Source organism: Staurois parvus, unplaced genomic scaffold (genome assembly GCF_062004578.1).
Source record: "Staurois parvus isolate SC_StPar_1 unplaced genomic scaffold, SC_StPar_1.0 ptg000144l, whole genome shotgun sequence".
NCBI classification, from domain to species: Eukaryota; Metazoa; Chordata; class Amphibia; order Anura; family Ranidae; genus Staurois; species Staurois parvus.
Genome location: NW_028317940.1, coordinates 819,321 through 841,510, shown reverse-complemented (window position 1 = coordinate 841,510; position 22,190 = coordinate 819,321). Strand labels below are relative to the sequence as shown.

Here is a 22,190-nt window from a genome sequence, read left to right as displayed (position 1 = left end):
AATGGTGTCCTACAAGCAAGAGGACGCTTGAAAATGTCTGACTCGTTTCGAGGGGTGTTCCTCTCTTCCTCCTATCTGATATAGGCTCTGAGGAAGAGGGGATCACCCTTCGAAACTCGTCACAAGCGTCTTCTTGCTTGTGGGACTCGTGCACCATTCCAGACCATGGACCATTGAGGGGATCGCCCCTGGAAACGCGTCACAAGCGTCCTCTTGCTTGTGGGACTCGTGCACCATTCCAGACCATGGACCATTGAGGGGATCGCCCCTGGAAACGCGTCACAAGCGTCCTCTTGCTTGTGGGACTCATGCACCATTCCGGACCATGGACCATTGAGGGGATCGCCCCTCGAAATGCGTCACAAGCGTCCTCTTGCTTGTGGGACTCGTGCACCATTACAGACCATGGACCATTGTCGGTCACGATATGCCCGTGTACATTTGATGTTTGGGAGTATACATCTGCTACATTTTCTGCTTAAAGTTTTTATGGAAGTAAGGCGCAAGGTTTTTTCCCCCCTTTTCTTTACTAACTGGCCTTCACTGGGGCCCCTGATGGAGGAGATGGGTTTCGCTGCATGCCGATGCCAGGTTGTGGTCCAGCAGGAAAAAGAACAAGCGGGGGGTTAAGTAATGGATGAAGCAGACAAGGGACAAGCCAGAAGGTCAGTAATGAGTAGTAGTTAGACAGCACCAACTACAACCCGTAGTCAACGAACAAGCCAAGGGTCGATAATAAGTGGTGGCAAAGATAAGAACAGCGGCAGTAAAGCAAAGGAGCAATATATTGGCTGGAAAGAGCACGATAATCTTTAGGCTTCGATCAACTGAACCAAAACCTCTCCACTTATCCCTATCGGAAATATATTTATACCCTGGGAGTGGAGGTGACCCATCTATGAGGACATACAGTCCATACACACCCAGCATAAGGCCGGGGTCATACTACCAGACCATTGAGGCTGCAGTTCCTCTGAGCTCCACAAGGTGGTGATCTCGCTTCTACCCAGACAGGAAGTCTCTATAGTAGACAGGAAATGATGTCAGGTAACATGCAGTTATGTCAGGTAACAGACAGGCGGTTCCATATTCAAGGAATTACTGAGACGATGTTGGTTGAACTGGCAGCAGAGGAGGTAATAAGATCTAATTTTTTTTATCATATATCCCATCATCGTATGTAATTAGGAACCACATTCCGTCCCGCTTTGCCCTTTAAATCCCCCTCTTTTCAGTCTGATGTACACACAGACCAATCGATATCCGATTTATCTGCCCAAAGTGTTTCCATCGCTCTCAGCATTTCATCAGATTTCCCGTATTGAAGTGACAACACTGGTATAAAAGAAAAGTAATGGGGACAGAAAACAGGTGTGGGTGTCACTGATCACCTTGTCACCAAACCCAAAGAAAAGCTTTCCCTGTAAAGGTCAGTTCTTCCCTCTCTGATTGGAGCTCCGATGCTGGCTGAAGTCTTCTTCAGGAACCAAAAACCTGGTCCTCCACAGAGCTATGTGGTTCCTCCTCATGATCTCCACATCTACTACTGGACACGGTACAGGACACGGTACAGGGACAGAGTAGTGGTGTTGAGGTCATCTGGCTTAAAAGTCACAAAGTGATGAAGGGAAGGGGACCATGTTCTCCTGGTCCTCCTAGGGTGGCCACCTCATCCCTTTAAAACCGAACACATGTTAATTACAAAGGTTTTGTGGCTGATAAAGGTGGTAATTAAACTCATATAGGGTCATATCTGCATTCAATTAGCCTGTGTAATTAATATGTGTTTGGGTTTAAAGGAATGAGGTGGCAACCCTAGATCCTCCACAGAGCTCTGTGGGTCCTCCCGCTGATCTCCTCATCACTACAGGACATGGTACAGGAACATGAGGCTTCAATGCCTATTGAAGTCTTCTTCACAAGCCAACATGACCGGAGTGTTGATCTCCTGGTCCTCCACAGAGCTCTGTGGGTCCTCCCACTGATCTCATCACTACAGGAACATGAGGCTTCAATGTCTATTGAAGTCTTCGCCAGAAGCCTACATGATGGGAGTGGCGATCTCCTGGTCCTCCACAGAGCTCTGTTCTCCTCATCACTACAGGACAGGGTACAGGAACATGAAGCTTCAATGCCTATTGAAGTCTTCTTCAGAAGACGACATGACGGGAGTGGCAATCTCCTGGTCCTCCACTGATCTCTGTGGGTCCTCCCGATGATCTCCTCATCACTACAGAACACGAGGCTTCAATGCCTATTGAAGTCTTCTTCAGAAGCCTACATGACGGGAGTGGCGATCTCCTGGTCCTCCACAGAGCTCTGTGGGTCATCCCGCAGATCTGATAACTACAGGACATGGTACAGGAACATGAGGCTTCAATGTCTTTTTCACAAGCCTACATGACATGGGAGTTGTGATCCATTGTCCTCCGCAGAGCTCTGTGGGTCCTCCCGCTGATCTCCTCATCACTACAGGAACTAGTACAGGAACATGAGGCTTCAATGCCTATTGAAGTGTTCTTCAGAAGCCTACATGACGGGAGTGGCAATCTCCTGGTCCTCCACAGAGCTCTGTGGGTCCTCCTGCTGATTTCCTCATGACTAGAGGACAGGGTACAGGAACATGAGGCTTCAATGCCTATTAAAGTCTTCTTCACAAGCCTACATGACATGGGAGTTGCGATCCATTGTCCTCCACAGAGCTCTGTGGTTCCTTCTAATATTGTTAAACCAATACAGTAAAGATAAATCTCTGCTATTCATCTGCAGAGAAACCATAGGAACAAAGATGGAGGAGGACCAGAGTCACATGACTGAGAGGATACTAAACATCATCTTGGAGATCATCTGCCTGCTGGTTGGAGAGGTGAGGAGGATTCCGGGAGGTCACATGACATCACTCTCATCTCTATTAATAAAACACAGACCTGACCGGAGAGGTGAGGAGGATTCTGGGAGGTCACATGACATCACTCTCATCTCTATTAATAAAACACAGACCTGACCAGAGAGGTGAGGAGGATTCTGGGAGGTCACATGACATCACTCTCATCTCTATTAATAATACACAGACCTGACGAGAGAGGTGAAGAGGATTCTGGGAATTTAACATGAGATTCCTATTGGTTTTCCAACACAGAATTTTCGTCTTCTGAAGTCAGGTGATTATATGACCATCATAGTGCCTCTATGTGACTCCATAAACCCTGAGAGACCCAACATGCAGAAGGTTCTAGAAGTCACCAAGAAGATGATGGAGCTGCTGACAGGAGAGGTGAGCGGTGCCGGGAATTCTGGGACAATCTCCAGTAACAGACAAGGGATGTGTCTGGATGGTGATTGTATCATTGTGTGTGTCAGGTTCCTATAAGGTGTCAGGATGTCACTGTCTATTTCTCCATGGAGGAGTGGGAGTATTTAGAAGGACACAAGGACCTCTACAAGGACGTCATGATGGAGAATCAGCCGCCCCTCACATCACCGGGTAAGAGGAGACTTTATTGGAAAGGAGAGAGCAGTACGGAGGCTCCACCTAGATCCCCCATCATCTGATAAACACATAGAAACAATGGATTCAGTCAGTGTGTGTGTTTCCTACAGATGGATCCAGTCATGGGAACCCACCAGAGAGGTGTCCCCGTCCTCTGTATTCCCAGGATTCCACACAGGTAGGTCACACCATCCCTCACCATCAGGTAGATGAGGAACAATTATTGGTAGTTATGGCTTACTCTATATACAAGCTTTTTTGTTCCAATGAATTTATTATTATTATATATTCAGGGTGGAAACTTGGTGGGTTATTATATTGTTGTTAAAGAAGAGCATAAGGTGGAGGTTGAGGAGCATGGTGAGATGAAGGCGTTTTCAGAAGGAAGCAAGGATGTCACAATGGAGTCTCCTAATACCAGGAGAGATATCCCCATCCTCTGTATTCCTGGGATTCCACACAGGAAGATCACACCATCCCTCACCATCATCAGGTAGACGAAGAACAATCACTGATACTTATGGTTTATACACGCTCATGATTTCTACAATTTATTTTATATTCAGGGTGGAAATCTCAAGAATTATAATAATATTAAGGAAGAGTATAAAGAGGAGGATGAGGAGTATGGAGTGATGGAGAAGCTTTCAGAAATACACAAGGATATGATGGAGCCACCTAATTCCAGGAACCCACCAGAGGAATATCCCCATCCTCTGTATTGCTGGGATTCCACACAGGACGATCACAACTACACAAGACTTTATCAGGTAGATGAATGATATTTGAGGAATGTGTTCTACAATGAATGTTGTAGACAGGGGCGGGCTGACAACTCATGGGGCCCCCAGGCAATAGGGGATCATGGGGCCCCTGTGTCCTTGCCCACACTCAAACCACACCCAAAAAAGCCTATGAAAGGTACCAGGGGCATCTCATGGGGCCCCCTACAGACCTTGGGCCCTCGGGCACTGCCCGAGAGCCCAAATGGTCAGTCCACCCCTGGTTGTAGAAGAATCCAGATACCTTGCACACATCCATATATTCATCTTTATTGACTCCCAACAAGGTTGAGGAACCTGAAGGCAACAAGGCCAAGACCACCAGGCCTGTAGCCCTGACTGTTGGGTTCAGAATTCCCCAGCAACCTTACCCAAAGTTTCAATCTGGTTTCCTAGAACAGGCGGTCTTCTCTTCATCAAAGGGCCTCGTCTTTAGTTGATTTAGTTAGACTCCATAAAGGGTCTGTAGGACATTAAGGGGACCACTTTAATTATGGTCTCCCCAGCGAGTTGTTTCCTGTTAGTCGTTTTTGGCAAAAAAAGTATTTTCTAGTCTTTTCTCCTTGCCCCGGGGGGAACGACACTTGCCGGGGTGTTCTATAATCCAAGAATTCAATTTGAATCCCCAGGACAGGTGGTCTTCTCTTTGTCAGAAGATCTTCTTTTTGGTGATTTCCTGAGTTGGACTCCTTTGGACATCACCTACGTATTGCAAGACCTTCACCTCTGGTAATATTTGGTAATCCTATGACAGGAGTAGTCTGATCCGTATGTTCCTGCTGAAGATATCCCCTGTTGGGAACGGAGTATGTCTGGAGGCATTCTTGGGACCTGATCACCTGGAGATAGGAACTCCTTCTGTGGCTGATCCACATTAAATGAAGGAAGAGTCTCCATATCTCTTCTTCTGTTCTACTCTTATTAAGTCAAATGTTCTTAGCAGGGTGGTCTAGGTTCCTGTCCCTCGCTTCATGACTATGGATGCTTCACTGGACTGGGAGGCATCAGGATAGTCTTAGAATCATGTCCTATACCAGGGTTAGGTAGGTCCTGCAGTGTTTGTATGTCAGCCCCCAGAGTCACCTACAGGTGTTAAGTGGGTGTTATGTCCATTCTTTTGTTCTCATGTTCTTTCACACCAGTTTTTTTGAAATTATGCTTCTCAGATCCTTGGATATCTCATTTGCAAAATTGGTTGTCTGGCCAAGCAACCTCATCCTTATTATAGAACCTTCCCTACCTGAATACTAAGGGTAGACCAGATGTTTTTTCTTTGTTTAACATTTCCTCTGGGGATCTACTCTCCTGGGGGCTTGTCTCTGTTTTTTTATCTGTCAACCACATCACATTTGTTAGTCGATTTCTTCCTCTCCGTTAGTTTTATAGCTCTACTTGTTTTGGTGTATTTTTCGTTTCAGGGCCTCTTGCTGGTTTAGACTTGGTGTTCCTTCAGGTGGATTCATCCCACTTGGCAATAAGAGTAGGCAGGTTGAGGCAGCATATCCTCCAACCTGAAGAAGAATTGCCGGTTGTGCGCAGGCGTGCAGGAATGCGCGATCGCTCATATGCACACACACGTGCACATGCACGGCGAAGATTGGCGCCAGACAGGCTATTTAAGGAGGGCCTCTGCTAAAGTTCAGTGCTGACTGGTCTTCAGCTCCCCCGTGTCCTTCTTGCTTCTGTACGATTTTTTTGTTGCTGACCCAGCTTGTTCCTGACCCGACTCCGATTACTCTCCTGCTCCTGGTTCCTGACTTCGGCTCTGCTCCTGACTTTGGCTTTTCCTTCTGACTCGGTACCGCGCTGCCCGACTGTTGATGACCCCGGCTATCCTTTGACCCTGCTCCTGTCCTGTGTCCTGGCTACCTACCTTGCTCTGCTGCACATCGGACACTACACAGAACCTGCTCTGTCTGCTGTTACGGTGCTCAAATCAGAGGATGCCTACCAAGGTCACCACCTGCAAGAGCCGCAAGCAACAACCACTGGCGCTCTTGTCCCCCTGGTCCCTAGACTCCCTCTGTTCCAACCTCAGCGGGATCAGGGCTAGTGACACAAGTGAGGCCGACCTCATCAATTCAGTCTCCCATCAGGTACGTGACAGTACAAGTCAGCCAATGATGGAGTCTGAAAGGGAGGCCTCGCAACTGGGGGACATTCGCCAATCAGTAACTACCTTGTTGAACGTGATACACGATTTACAGAAAAACTTTGAGCACCTGGAGAGTAAACTGCGAACCGACTCCAATGTCCTCATAGACACAGATCCCATGGCCACCTCTGATGCGGTCATTCAAACAGAGACCAGCATGATCTTTGAAACCTCTGCCCTACCGGAGCTCCGGGTGCCTACGCCTGAGTTCTTTACAGGGGACCGCAGGAAGTTCAGGACTTTTCATAACTCCTGTGAGTTATATTTTTCCCTGCTCCCCAGGACCTTCTCGTCATCTAACACTAAAGTGGGATTTGTCATCACACTTCTTAGAAATGAACCCCAGTCCTGGGCTTACCATGTCCGTGAACAACAGGATCCGGCCCTAGCTTCAGTGAACTTATTCTTTACAGCGATGGCACAAATTTATGATGACCCCTTCCGGCGCCAAACCGCTGAAACTATGCTCAGTAAGCTACAGCAAGGCCCGAGACCTGTGGAAGACTATGTCACTGACTTCCACATTTGGAGTTCCGATACTCAGTGGAACGAATCTGCTTTCCGCTATCAGTTCCACCTTGGTCTTTCAGATACTCTGAAGGATGAGCTGGCTCGAGTGGGGGTACCAACCAGATTGGAGAGTCTGATAGACATGACCGTCGGATTCGGGAAAGGCAGGGTGAGAAGACCAATGGGAAGATTCTGATATGCTCCAAAATTGGGACCTCTACGAGTGTTTTTTCATCAGAATCGCCCACCAACCCAGCTAGGAGAAATTTCTGGAGACCGCAGTTATCCACAGCAGAACGCCTTCGTCGGCAGAAGTCCAACCTCTGCCTCTACTGTGGAGATGCGGGTTATTTCATGGCTACCTGCCCGGCCAAATCTCATAAGCCCTCTCCCAACTGTTTCTACATGGTGCACCCTCAAGGGGCAAGCGGGACACCTCTCTTTTCATCTACAGCTACAGCTGGCCAAAAGGACAATCACGGTCCCAGCCATCATAGACTCAGGGGCTTGTAGCTGTGTTATGGATGCTCACTTCGCTACTCAAAACCAAATTCCACTCCGTACTCCGTACCAAAGCACAAAGACTTGCAGTTGATCTGGCAGACGGATCTGGTATCAGTTCTGGCCATGTAACACAGGAAACCGTGCTAATATTCTGCTATGCTCCTTCAGGACACCAGGAATTCCTATGTCTCGATATTATTACCTCCCCAATTTTTCCAGTTATTCGCGGCATGCCTTGGCGAAAAGCCCACAACCCAACCATCAATTGGTTGTCCAGAGAAATCTTTTTCCCTTCAGAATATTGTCTGACCCACTGTACTCCTAAAGAGACAAGTGTGACGACTCCTCTTCTCAGTATTCACTCGGATCCTGAAACCATGAAACTTGTTCCTGTAGTATATCACGAGTATCTGGACGTGTTCAATAAGAAAAGTGCCAACATCCTTCCTCCTCATCGTCCCTACGACTGTCCAATTGAGCTCCTGCCCGTATCGAAATTCCTTTCGGTAGAATTTATCCTTTATCCGAAGCTGAATTAGAGGTACTCCGGGAATATTTCGACGAGAGTTTGGAAAAAGGCTTTATTTGGCCTTCTACATCACCAGCAGGAGCCGGCATCTTTTTTGTTGAGAAGAAGGATCACCCTCTTAGACCTTGTGTTGATTACCGTGACCTAAACAAGATAACGGTCAAGAATCACTATCCCCTTCCACTGATCCCCGAATTATTTCAAAGGCTGCGAGGAGCATGCTTCTTCTCAAAGCTGGACCTGAGGGGCGCTTACAACCTAGTGAGAATTCGGGAAGGTGACGAGTGGAAGACGGCCTTCCGAACCCGATTCGGGCACTTCGAATATTTGGTAATGCCTTTTGGTCTCTGTAAAGCCCCAGCAACCTTCCAACACCTGGTAAATGATATATTTCGAGACTATCTGGATCTATTTCTTATCGTTTATCTGGGCGACATCCTGGTTTTCTCCAGTGAAAGGAATGATTTTCTTTTCCCCTCAGAGACCCCCGGTCTGTGGAGAGATTCCTGGTTTATCAGCAGAATTCTGGGAACACCCCTTGAACACGGAAATCACGACAGCTTATGTTCAGAGATGTTCAAAGTTTATTAGACATTAATAAGATTATATAGACTACAGATAATAATAAGGGAGGGGGGGAGCGAGTTTCAAAACTGTAACTTGTAACTTTCCATCATGAGCTAACTACATGAAACATAACATATACATTTCTTGGTACAAATTGTTTTGGCTAACTTTTAGGGAAAACAGACAGACAAAGACATTGTCAGGGTCATGTTAGCTTCTGTTGATACATCCTTGAACAACCAAAAACAGTTTCATTAAACTTCTAATATCTCTACAAAAAGCTAACTTAATACTTAAAATTTAAAATGGCGTACATAATACAAAATGGAAGTTATCTAGATCCTTTCAATCCCCTCTAAGATCATGAACATGATCTCAATTCTTTACTTCATTCATCTTTTTGTACATAGCTAGATAACCTTCATTTGTATTCTGCGGCTTGGTAGCTCTAGCAATACAATATAATGAGCATTTAAACCATAGATATAAAGATAAAACAAAAAACAATATCATGACTATGCATACAGCGATACCTTTCATCCATGAAAAGATGGAACCAAATCCTGATCCTAACCAATCAAAAGGAGTCCATCCATCTTTCCTATAGCTCTAGCTTCTTCCATCAAACCATCTACCTGTTCCCTGTGTTGCTTTATTATTTCATAATAATCTGGAACAGTCATTGTGGTATTATATATCCAAGTACAACATTCATAATCCTCTGTCATCTCACACAAACCTGTCAGAGCAGCACTCATACTTTCAATAGCTAATTCTTGCATCTCCAGCTGTTTTCTAATAGCTCTGGTCTCAGTATTTAGCAACCCTATGTCCTTAGAGTTCCTCTCCAGTATATCATCAATAATGTTTGTGTAATTATTTAGAGTTAGTTGGTGTTTTGGGTATGTACTGGCTTTTACCTGGTGTTCCTTTTGGTCTATAGCTGCCATAATTGGCACTAATTGGGCTACATAGCACCAGCCCTGGACATTACTCGGTATCCAAGGGTAACAGATCTTACCACAACAGATATAGGTATTGTTTCCCAAGGAGATCGGCAATTTTTGTATTGCAGAATGAAATTCAGGGGTGACAACAAGTGTGAAATAAAAAAGAAGTTTTCCAAACATAGTTTTCCCCACATTATCTTGTATCCCTTCTAAACTTTCATTCAGGGTTTTACCATTTACTTGCCAGAGTTTCACAGAAGAAGTTCTATCCCTCCTTCCAGGATCAGATATGTTTAATATGGACTGAGAGCACATTCCCTTTCCCTTGTGAGAAGTATTCCCCAGTCTAAAACACCAATCGGGGAGTTGAGTGACTCCCAGAGTTGGAAAAGATATGGTGGCATTAGAAGTAATATTGGTCAAACCAATACTTACATTCCCTTTTATTAACAAAAATATTTTGACTGGAGCGGCCAGAAGAGGAATTTCATATGTGCTAGGATGTAACTTACTACATATCCAACATTTATCAGAACCTGACCTTTGAGCATAAGCAGATTTAAACTGCATCATCAACATTTTTCCTGAAAAAGGATTGTTCTCTTCAAAACTTTCTTTTTGACTTTCTTTCACTTTTGGTTATCTGGGTCTCATTTAAAACTAGTCCTTGACCACAGATACCTTTTATTAGGCCCAAGTCCTCAGGGTGATAAATACAGTTAGTTAGGATCCATACTGGCAGGAAAAAGAGCACAGTCAGTGTGCCCAATAGGACCCAGAGTTTCAAAGCACCATGAGGGGCAGTAAAAAATTTCATCTTCAGGGCCTTTTTCACTTACTTCACCCACTCTTCGAGGATTTTTCTCTCATACTTCACCTCCTTTTTCCATCTCATGTTTCTCAGGTGTTTGGTTCACCTTCTTCACTCGACTAGCATGGATCCAGGACTGGGAATTCTCCACCAGAACAGCCGTTCTGGTAACCGCTATCACCGTAGTAGGTGGTCCAAAGGGGTAGCCTTGCTTCTTGTCTTTAGCGAGTTGGCGGACCACAACGACATCTCCCACTTGGAAAAGGTGTGTTGGTTCCTGAAAAGATAAAGGAGAGGTGCGAGCAACATTTCTTTCAACCTTATCTAAAGTTTGAATCAATTTTCTCACATATTCTTGTTGTACCAGGTCAAGGTCCCCTCTTTCTAACATAAGTGGCTGTCTAGCCCAAGGAGTGGGGGAACGGTCTTCCCATTAATATTTCAAAAGGAGATAACCCTGTAGTCTTATTAGGTGTCATTCTTACCTCTGCTAGAATTGCAGGTAACATCTTCTTCCAGTGGGTATAGGTTCCTCCAGTGGCCTTCCTCAACTTATCCTTAATCGTCCTGTTTTTGGCATGTGGGTAAAATCTATTTGTAAATGGGTGAAAGGTGTAGTTGGGTACACTAGATGTTGGTGTTGTGATTTCTTTGGGTTCTGTGAATTGTTCCTTATACATGTAATGCACCTAGAAACATATTCTTTCACCAACCTAGATAAACCTGTAATGTAAAAATCCTGCAATAATGTTTCACATGTCTTTTTCCATCCTCTATGTCCTAGACCAGCGTTTTTCAACCACTGTGCCGCGGCACACTAGTGTGCCGTGAGATATTGTCTGGTGTGCCGTGGGAAAAATTCCAATTTCATCTGTAACATGTGGCTTCGGCTCACAAATAGACCAATCATTAGAATCTAATGATTCAGTGGTCGGCAAGCCGCGGCTCGCGAGCCACATGCGGCTCTTTACCCAGTCTAATGCGGCTCTTCTGTGTGCCGGGCGCCTGCTCCCCTCCCTCCTCTCGGTCGGCCGCTCCCCTGCCTCCTCTCGGTTGGCAGCCCCAAAAGTCCGCGCGGACCTTTTAATCCGGCTTGCGGATGTGGCTGTCAGGATGTGTGTAGGCGGGGCAGCGTGCCGAACGTGAGGGGAGGGGAGCTAGGCTCCTCTCACAGTCCGCCCTGAAGACCCGAACGGCGCGGGAAGACAGCGAGAGGAACGCAAAAGGTAAGTGAATTGACACGGGGGACTTGGCTTACTAGAAGGGGGGGGGGGGAATAGTACTGTGGGGGATGAAATACTATATGAGGGATGAATTACTTTATGAGGGATGAAATACTATATGGGGGGATGAAATACTATATGGGGGATGAATTACTATATCAGGGATGAATTACTATATGAGGGATGAAATACTATATGGGGGGATGAAATACTATATGGGGGGATGAAATACTATATGGGGGGATGAATTACTATATGAGGGATGAAATACTATATGGGGGGATGAAATACTATATGAGGGATGAAATACTATATGGGGGATGAATTACTATATGAGGGATGAATTACTGTATGAGGGATGAAATACTATATGGGGGGATGAAATACTATATGAGGGATGAAATACTATATGAGGGGATGAAATACTATATGGGGGGATGAATTACTATATGGGGGATTAATTACTATGCTTACTATGGGGGAATATTACTATACTTACTATGGATGACACATACACATCATTCATCTACTCTTGGTCCGGCCCCCGGGTCCAATTATAAAATACTTTATTATTTCATAATAAAGTAATTATAAAATAATTTCTTTGTGTTTGATTCCTATTCAAGAGAATTACTTTATATATAGTCAATATAGGCACAGAGGTAAATTTTTTTAACATTTTCTAATGGTGGTGTGCCTCGTGATTTTTTTCATGAAAAAAGTGTGCCTTTGCACAAAAAAGGTTGAAAAACACTGTCCTAGACCATGGTACTGTGCAATGAACAATGGGGCACTTGACATGGGAATGCATGGTTTCCCCTCTAAGCACACTAGACCAGAAGCTGGATCTAGTTGTGCTCCAGAACCATCCCAGTCTGCTAAATCAATTTTTGTAGCAAATTTTTGTAAATCTGCATACATCTGGTCATGTGGGGTGGTTGTGACGCCTGAAGTGAGCAAAGGCATCTGCTCACTGGCCACCTGTTGTAATGCGGCTTCCTTTGCTACCTTATCTGCTAATGCATTTCCTTTGGCAATATGATCTCTGCGATTTGTATGTGCCCTGCAATGAAGAATGGCTAATGTTTTTGGTAACTGTATGGCTTTGAGTAGATCAGATATCAAAGAAGAGTGAGATATGGTTTTGCCATCAGCAGCAATGAATCCTCTTCTCTCCCAAATGACCCCAAAATCATGTACAGCACCATGGGCGTACTTGGAGTCTGTGTAAATGTTGACATCCTGTCCTGCAAATAATTGACATGCTCTTGTAAGGGCAATCAGTTCAGCTGCTTGGGCTGACTGATATGGGATTGGCTTTGCCTCGAGTATTTTTTCAGGAAGTTGCACAATGGCATCTCCTGCATGGTAAATACTATCATTTGGCCTAGAACATGAGCCATCTACAAACACATCTGGGGCCCCATCAAGAGCCACAGCTGACATGTCGGACCTAGGGGAAGTGTCTTGCTGTATGTGGGTTATACAATTGTGTTCTGGTGCCACTTCATCCTGTTCCCCCTTTAGCCCCAGTAGGGCATTCAAAATTGGAGCAGGGCCTGAATTTGCTGAAGAATATTTAATAATCAAGTTGGGATCAGATAGAAGAATCACTTCATATCCGCTCAACCTTTGTGCTGACATGTGTTGAGTGTGTATGTTTTTCAGTAGTAAGGACACTTGGGGTGTGGTGTGTAGGGTAGTTTCATGTCCCAATGTGAAAGAAATAACCATCTCCACCAGAATTGCGCACGATGCAACAGCTCTCAGACAAGCAGGCATGCCCTGAACCTGAGTTGGCACTACTTTGGAAAAAAAAGCTACAGGGCGGAGCTTGCCTCCATGTTCCTGAGCCAGGACCCCCGCCATGGTTGTACAATTTTCCCTAGCATACAGATGAAACATTTTCTTATAGTCAGGTAGTCCAAGACCAGGGGCCGTTACCATAGCATTCTTCAGGTACACAAAGGCATCAACCATTTCATTTGACCATGTGAGAATGTCAGGTGATTCTGAAAGTGTGGCAGACCTCAGAGTGTGATCATAGAATGAACAATCAGGTATCCATTGGCGGCAGTAACCAATCATACCAAGAAAAGTTAGCATGTCCTTTTTTGTTTGTGGGCGGGGCAGACCCACGAGAGCCGCAGCTCTTTTGTGACTGACATTCCTCTCACCATGACTTAGAATAAAACCAAGGTATTCAACCTGTTTTTGGCACCATTGCAATTTCTTTTTAGATGCTTTGTGACCATTCCCTGACAACCATTCTAACAGAGACCAACTATCCTCCTGACTGGCCTCCTGACTTGAACTACAAATCAATAGGTCATCCACATATATAATGAGGACCGAACCATTGGGAGGGGTCCAGGACCTCAGTGTGGTCTGGAGGGCAAGTGAGTAGACTGCAAACGAATCTACATAGCCCTAGGCATTCTACACCAGCTCATCTGGCAATTTTCATAATATAAATACAAATTGCGCCCTTGTCTGGTGGTCCACAGGAACCGAAAAAAATGCATTTGTTAAATCAATCACTGTAAAATATTCTGCATCAGACGGAATGGAGGTAAGGAGTGATGGCACGTCAGGCACTATTGGGGCTAATGGAACTACCAAATTATTTATGGCCCTCAAATCTTGTACAAACCTGTAAGAGCCATCCGGCTTTTTAACAGGATTGATAGGTGTGTTGTAAGGAGAAACCGTTTCTTCTACCTTCTGTTTACATGCTGTAGCAATAGGGAGGGAAGCCTTATTCTTGAAAACCCTTTTTAATTCTGTGTCAAGCTCCTCCCACATAGTTTCTCTCCCTTCTGTGGTGTTCAGTTTATAGGCAGTAGCCTGTGTATTACTTGGTTCTATGTGATTAATGCTTTTTACATTTATCCAATCCCAAGCTGGATTATTTCCCAGAATACCATCAATGATCAATCTCATATCTTCCTGTGTGTAATTTCTTCCTAAACATGCCTTTTTTAAATAAGCAAGTGTACCTCCAGGAGATACTGTAGGCTTGGGACAATGTTTAACAATCTTATTAATATCTTCTAATTCTATGGGTTTTTTTTAGAGTTAGTTCTCCTGCTGTGAGAAAAGGTAGTGTCAATATAGCCAACTCCTTTCCTCCTACGGCCCCCTCATCTTCTCTTTTTCCCTCTTGTTTCTTATCCATGGATCTAAGCTGCATTCTAAATTCCTCCACATCTCTCTGCCCTTTCTATGACTGGTGTCACTTCTTCTCCATTGACCATCCTTTTTCTGTAATTTTATTATATTTACCTGTCCCTGTTCTCCGTATTCCAACTCTCCTTCGTTGTCATTATTCTCCGTAAGGATGCCTTGAACTTGGCTACCCTCTTCTTGTGATTTTATACTAATAATCTGTTTGGGTCTAGTGGAGGGGCCTGGCTGTATTGGTTGTAGATCCGGGACGGGAAGTGGCGCAGGAACAGGGGCAGGAGCTGCAGAGACAGGAGCAGGGGCTGGAGGGGCATTAGCCTGGGGAGTAATCATCCCCAAACTAATCAAAAAATCATCATCAGCAGCATTTTTAAAACAAGTTAATGAAGGATATATATTATACGGAGGGGGTGGGGTTGGTGTCTGAACTGTTTTCAGTCCAATCTTGGGTCTGCATGTCTTTTCAGATTGATGCTTTTCCTGGCATATTTTTAATGTATCCAATTTCAACTTCCTCTTTTGTTTTAAAGAGAAAATCAAATTGAACTTTCCCTTGCTATTATCAACCCAATAAGGTGACCATTTCAACCAGTTTTCTCCCCCTTTCTTGGGAATGGGTCTGTACTCCCCATAGCTTCTGTCCAGCCTGCCATACAATCCACCCAGGGATTTATTAAATAATAATCCGTCCCACAAACTCTAGCAACATAATCCTTACAATTTTCTCCCTTTTCTGGGGGACCTGGTGGGTAACTACCTCCTTGACCCATATTTAGACAGTGGATAAAACAATTTTAGCTTAAAATCTTATTTTGTTCCACACAACAAATTATCTTATACTTCTACGCAACAGAAAGAAAAAGCAAAAGACAGATAAACCAGAATCTGCTCCACAGACTTATTAACCTCTTGATAACTTCCCAAAAGTTATCTCTTCACTGTTTTACCAAAAACAGTGTGTTCTTCCAGAGAACTGTGTTTACCAAAACACCTTTTTTATATTATAGTGCACTATTTTGTAACTCTTACCAAAGAGTTAAGTCTGCTTTACCAAAAGCAGCTACAGGTTATCACGGGTCTATATAGACAATACAGAATGATTCAAGACCTTCCCTCAACACAGGGCAAGAAAGAGCTTTTAGTCATAAAAAGACAAAAGGTTTACTTACCAAGTGAGGTGGGTGGTCATCCCGGACAAGCCCCCAGCTGAAAGGAATGATTTTCTTTTCCCCTCAGAGACCCCCGGTCTGTGGAGAGATTCCTGGTTTATCAGCAGAATTCTGGGAACACCCCTTGAACACGGAAATCACAACAGCTTATGTTCAGAGATGTTCAAAGTTTATTAGACATTAATAAGATTATATAGACTGCAGATAATAATAAGGGAGGGGGGGAGCGAAGTTTCAAAACTGTAACTTGTAACTTTCCATCATGAGCTAACTACATGAAACATAACATATACATTTCTTGGTACAAATTGTTTTGGCTAACTTTTACGGAAAACAGACAGACAAAGACATTGTCAGGGTCATGTTAGCTTCTGTTGATACATCCTTGAACAACCAAAAACAGTTTCATTAAACTTCTAATATCTCTACAAAAAGCTAACTTAATACTTAAAATTTAAAATGGCGTACATAATACAAAATGGAAGTTATCTAGATCCTTTCATCCAGTTCTATAGAAAGTCATCGGGACCACGTAAAGAAAACTCTGGATAGACTTCGCCAGCATCGCATTTACGCAAAAGCTGAGAAATGCGAATTCGAGTGGCAATCTATCCAATTCCTCTGGCTTGTGATCACTTCCGAGGGCATCTCTATGGACCCCCAAAAGGTGTCCGCCGTCTTAGAATGGCCTATCCCAGGAGACAGGAAAGCAGTGCAGCGCTTTATAGGATTTGCTAATTTCTATAGGAAATTTATCAAGAACTTCTCTGGAATCATCACACCAGTGACACAGCTCACCAGGCAGCATACTCCCTTTAAGTGGACTCCTGAGGCCCAAATAGCCTTTGAGCAATTAAAAACTATGTTTATGTGCGCACCTATCCTGAAGCATCCTGACCCTGCTCTAGCTTTTGTCCTTGAAGTGGACGCTTCGGAGAACGCGGTTGGAGCTATCTTGTCACAAAGACAGGGACTCAAATCCCTCCTGCACCCTGTCGCATTTTTCTCCCGGAAATGAAATGTTTCTGAAAGGAATTATGATGTGGGAGACAGGGAGTTACTAGCCATTAAGGCAGCATTGAAAGAATGGCTCTATTTACTGGAAGGAGCATCTTAGCCCATTCTCATCTTTACAGACCATAAAAATCTAGAGTACCTAAAGATGGCAAAATGCCTCAGGCCACGACAAGCAAGATGGGCACTATTTTTCTCTTGCTTTGTCTTCCATCTGACATACCCTCCTGGATCTAAGAATGGTAAACCTGACCTACTCTCCCGTATGTTTCCCGACCCAGTTGTGCAGTCTGAACTCGACAATTTTGCCAGCCAAAAACTTCTTACTCCTCCAGACAGACCTGGTCACGCAAATAAAAGAAGCCGTGGATAATCATCCACCTCCCATGAATATGCACTTGCAATTAAAGGACGGTCTGTACTTCCACAAGGAACAGATCTTTGTGCCCGAGGAACTCCGGACTCTTATTCTCCAGAAATGTCACGACCATCCCTTAGCAGGTCATTTTGGGATTCACAAGACTTCAGATTTGGTCTCTCGCTCTTTCTGGTGGCCAAACACAGTAAAGGATTGCCAGGACTATGTGAAATCTTGCACAGTCTGCCTGGGGAATAAGTCTGATAAAGCCAAGACTTGGGGCCTGTTGGAATCCTTGCCCGTACCGGAAAAACCTTGGAGCATGATCTCCATGGACTTTATTGTTGAACTTCCCCTATCTGAGAGATTCACCACTATCTTCGTAGTAAATGATCGCTTGTCCAAGATGGCTCACTTCATCCCCTTGAAAGGGACTCCGTCTGCCACAGAAACTGCCTCTGCTTTCATCAAGGAGATCGTAAGACTACATGGCGTTCCCCTCAATATTGTGTCTGATCGAGGCGTACAGTTCATATCCAAATTTTGGAAAGCTCTGTGTGAGGCATTAGAGATCGAGTTACGCTTCTCATCTGCTTACCACCCACAAATGGGCAAACGGAATGGACAAACCAAACTCTGGAGCAATATCTCCGATGCTTCTCCTCATATTCACAAGATGACTGGGCATCGCTCCTTCCATTAGCGGGATTTGCCTATAATAATTCTATCCATTCCGCTACCAAGCAACCTCCCTTTTTCTCGAACTACGTGTACTATCCCTCCTTTCTTCCAGAAATACCAGTGGAGGCCACTGTTCCGGCAGTACAAGAAAGGTTGGAGTGCTTCAGGAGGAACGGCGAAGTTTTACAAAGGACGATCTCTGAAGCTCTGGCGAGCAACAAAAAAATTTTTGATAGAAAGAGAAGGGGTAACTTGGAACTGAAACAAGGGGATAAAGTCTGGCTATCCACGGCTAATCTGAAATTAACATGTCCATCAAGAAAGCTTGGTCCAAGATACCTGGGACCATTTATTAGCAAGAGGAAAGTGAACCCTGTGGCTTTTGAATTAGAATTACCTACTAACTTGAAGATTCACCCAGTATTTCATTGCTCTTTGTTGAAACCACACATCCCAAGTGGGTTTCCCAACCGGAATTCGGAGGCACCTGCTCCATTGCTGTTCGAGGGGAATGAGGAGTATGAGGTTGAGGCTATCTTGAATTGTAGGAAGAGGGGCGGACAGACCCAGTTCCTCATCAAATGGAAAGTTTATGGACCAGAGGATAACTCTTGGGAACCATCCACTAATGTTCATGCTCCGCGGATAGTTCAAGCATATCTTCGTCTTCACCCTGAGAAATGAGCCCTAGTGGGCATCTGGAGGCTGCCCCTAAGGGGGGGGCAATGTAAGGGATTTCCGGCAAGAAAAATCGTGATCGGGAACGCGCATGCGCGAAAGAGATCCCGCAGAAGAATTGCCGGTTGTGCGCAGGCGCGCAGGAATGCGCGATCATGCACGTGCATGTGCACACCCACAGCGAAGATTGGCGCCAGACGGCTATTTAAGGAGGGCCTCTGCTCAAGTTCAGTGCTGACTGGTCTTCAGCTCCCCCCTGTGTCCTGCTTGCTTCTGTACGATTCCTTTGTTGCTGACCCAGCTTGTTCCTGACCCGACTCTGATTACTCTCCTGCTCCTGGTTCCTGACTTCGGCTCTGCTCCAGACCTTGGCTTTTCCTTCTGACTCGGTACCGCGCTGCCCAACTGTTGATGACCCCGGCTATCCTATGACCCTGTTCCTGTCCTGTGTCCTGGCTGCCTACCTTGCTCTGCTGCACATCGGGCACTACACAGAACCTGCTCTGTCTGCTATTACGGTGCTCAAATCAGAGGATATGCTGCCTACCAAGGTCACCATCTGCAAGAGCCGCAAGCAACAACTACTGGCGCTCTTGTCCCCCTGGTCCCTAGACTCCCTCTGTTCCAACCTCAGTGAGGTCAGGGCTAGTGACACAAGTGAGGCCGACCTCGTCAATTCAGTCTCCTATCAGGTACGTGAAAATATGAATACCTATTATTCTGCTGTCATTCTGTTGGTTTAGGGTGAAGATCTGATGAACATGAAAGTTGAGGATGAAGAGGAGGAGACGTATGTGAGGGATGATCAGCAATATACGGGGGGGGCTGGAATGAGGAGGACATTCATAGAGGAGGACACTCCTACAGAGATCAGCACAGGTGACCAGAATATGTTCTTCTCTTATCTCTGCTCTGTTACCCCCACCCCCAGCCCCCATTGGTTCCTGCTCCTCTGACAAGGTGGTGTAAATGTAGAAGTGATCTGGGAGGAGGAGCAAAGGCCCTTTGACTGAAGAGGGGAGGAGTCCCAGCTGGTTGGGACATCCACAGAGAACATCTGCTCCCTCCTATCTCCCTGATCCAGATGGAATCTTGATGGAAGTGAACTAACCCACTCCTATCTATTGATGATGTTTTTCTATTTTTCCAGGACCCGCCATGGAGAAACGCTTAAAGGATCGTCTCACTTTATCTCCAGGTTGTAAAATGGAAGATGAGGACATCCCAGGAGATTGTGCCGGAGAAAAGACAATGAGCTCCACTATAGATGGTGGACTTCCCAGTGCGGAGAGACCATGGAATCCCTCTGACTCTGAGCAACCTCGTACTGTGGGGGATGGGGCTGGGGTTCAGGGGGAGAAGACATTTCCCTGTCTTGAATGTGCGGAAAGTTTTAGCTCTGGTTTAGGTCTTTTTATACATCAGGGATCTCACAGGGAGGGAATACTTCATTCCTGTTCCGAGTGCGGGAAATGTTTTCTATATAAATCAAAACTGGTCAGACATCAGAGATGCCACACGGGTGAGAAGCCGTATTCCTGCCCTGAGTGCGGGAAATGTTTTGCGCGGAAATCAGAACTTGTTTTACATCAAAGATTACATAATGGCAAGGAGCTGCATTCCTGCCCCGAGTGCGGGAAAAGATTTTTAAGGAAATCGGAACTTGTTGCACATCAAAGATCGCACACGGGGGAGAAGCCATATTCCTGCCTTGAGTGCGGGACATGTTTTTCAAGTAAGTCATATCTTTACATTCATCAGAGAGTGCACACGGGCGAGAGGCCGTATGTCTGCCCAGAGTGTGGAAAATGTTTTAAACAGAAGTCCGAACTTAACAGACATAAAAAAACTCACACAGAGTAGAAGACCTATTCCTGCTCTAAGTGCGGGAAATGTTTTTCACAAAAGTGCGGACTTAATGCGCATTGGAAGTATCACACAGGCAAGAAGCCATATTGCTGTCCTGAGTGTGGAAAAAGTTTTTCAAGAAATGTTACTAAACATTAGATATGTCATATGCAGAAACAACTTTTTTCCCTATTCTGAGTGTGGGAAATGTTATCTAGAGGGAAGAATCCGTACTCCGTACTAGAAATCAGCACTTGTCAGATATCAAAGATCTCACACTGGAGAATCCGTACTCCTGCCCTGAGTGCGGGAAATGTTCCTCACAGCAGTCTTCTCTTACCAGACATCAGAGGACCATCACACAACCTGAGTATTAGTTTCCTGAGTGCGGGAAGTGTCTTCTATATTAGAAATGTCTTTTATGTGAATCATGTTTTGCTGTATATCATACATATTTCGTTCTGTTATAAAACGTGTCAAATTAAAAATGCCAGGGCGGTATGAAAACCCCCATTTTGGAAAGAAGAGACCCAAATACTGGTGAGTACAGGCGGCAGGAAGGAGTTGGGGATTTGTATTTTCCCACACACACCCACCCCGTCCCCCCTTCCCATCCTTGCACCCTAAGCAGCCTTAAGCTGGCGCCGGCCCTGATTGCTTGGGTCGTACACAGAAGGAGGTGAAGGGGTTAATGTGTAAGTCACGCACAGTGCGAGGATGGAACCACATGGAAGAAAAATATATTTGAAATATATTTAAAAAATATTCTTTCCAAATATATTGACATATATTTGAAATACTACAATTTTGGCCGTATTCAATATATTTAATAATAAATAAATTTAAAAAAATATATATATATATATACATGGTGTATATATTTAGATATAGGACCCCTTCATCAGGCAGATTACCAACAAGTTAGAATGTCACCAGCACACCAAGGATCACCAATACGGGTCCAAAAATTTTAATGAACGATCACATAGTTACAGCAAGGCAACGTTTCGGAGTCTCGCAGGACACCTTCATCAGGCATGTGACCAGCAAGTTAGAATGTCACCAGCACACCGAGGATCTCCAATATGGGTCCAAAGGTTTTAATGAACAATCACATAGTTACAGCAAGGCAGCATTTGTTTGTGACATGCCTGATGAAGAGGTCCTGCGAGACTCTGAAATGTTGTCTTGCTGTGATCATTCATTAAAATCTTTGGGTCCATATTGGAGATCATCGGTGTGCTGGTGACATTCTAACTTGCTGGTCACATGCCTGATGAAGGTGTCCTGCGAGACTCTGAAACGATGCCTTGCTGTAGCTATGTGATCGTTTATTACAACCTTTGGGCCCATATTGGGGATCCTCAGTGTGCTAGTGACATTCTAACTTGATGGTCACATGCCTGAGGAAGGGGTCCTGCAAGACTCCAAAACTTTGCCTTGCTGTAACTATGTGATCGTTCATTAAAACTTCTGGACCCATATTGGTGATCCTCGGTGTGCTGGTGACATTATAACGTATTGATCACATGCCTGATGAAGGGGTCCTGCGAGACTTCGAAACGTTGCCTTGCTGTAGCTATGTGATTGTTCATTAAAACTTTTGGACCCATATTTGTGATCCTCGGTGTGCTTGTGACATTCTAACTTGATAGTCACATGCCTGATGAAGGGGTCCTGCAAGACTCCAAAACGTTGCCTTGCTGTAGCTATGTGATCATTTATTACAACCTTT

At 44.8% G+C, this 22,190-nt stretch overlaps 2 protein-coding genes across 2 annotated transcripts in view; both read left to right on the top strand.

Annotated features, from left to right (window-relative positions):
• LOC149465009 (uncharacterized) overlaps positions 1-22,190 on the top strand; it is a 160,695-nt gene that overhangs the window by 19,943 nt on the left and 118,562 nt on the right. The window lies entirely within an intron of this gene.
• On the top strand, positions 1,032-20,982 carry LOC149465015 (uncharacterized). The gene is made up of 8 exons (XM_089673709.1): positions 1,032-1,136; positions 2,770-2,866; positions 3,140-3,274; positions 3,361-3,484; positions 3,601-3,668; positions 4,057-4,260; positions 19,351-19,486; positions 19,758-20,982. Exons 2-8 carry the CDS (start codon positions 2,789-2,791, stop codon positions 20,468-20,470), a joined length of 1,458 nt encoding a protein of 485 aa, XP_089529835.1. The 5' UTR covers positions 1,032-1,136; positions 2,770-2,788; the 3' UTR covers positions 20,471-20,982.

Excerpts from the sequence above, each read along its gene's own strand:
- LOC149465015 (XM_089673709.1), top strand. The coding sequence starts at position 2,789 with ATGGAGGAGGACCAGAGTCACATGACTGAGAGGATACTAAACATCATC. Across the intron at positions 3,669-4,056 it reads ATTCCCAGGATTCCACACAG|GGTGGAAATCTCAAGAATTA; the intron begins GTAGGTCACACC and ends TTTTATATTCAG. Across the intron at positions 4,261-19,350 it reads ACTACACAAGACTTTATCAG|GGTGAAGATCTGATGAACAT; the intron begins GTAGATGAATGA and ends CTGTTGGTTTAG.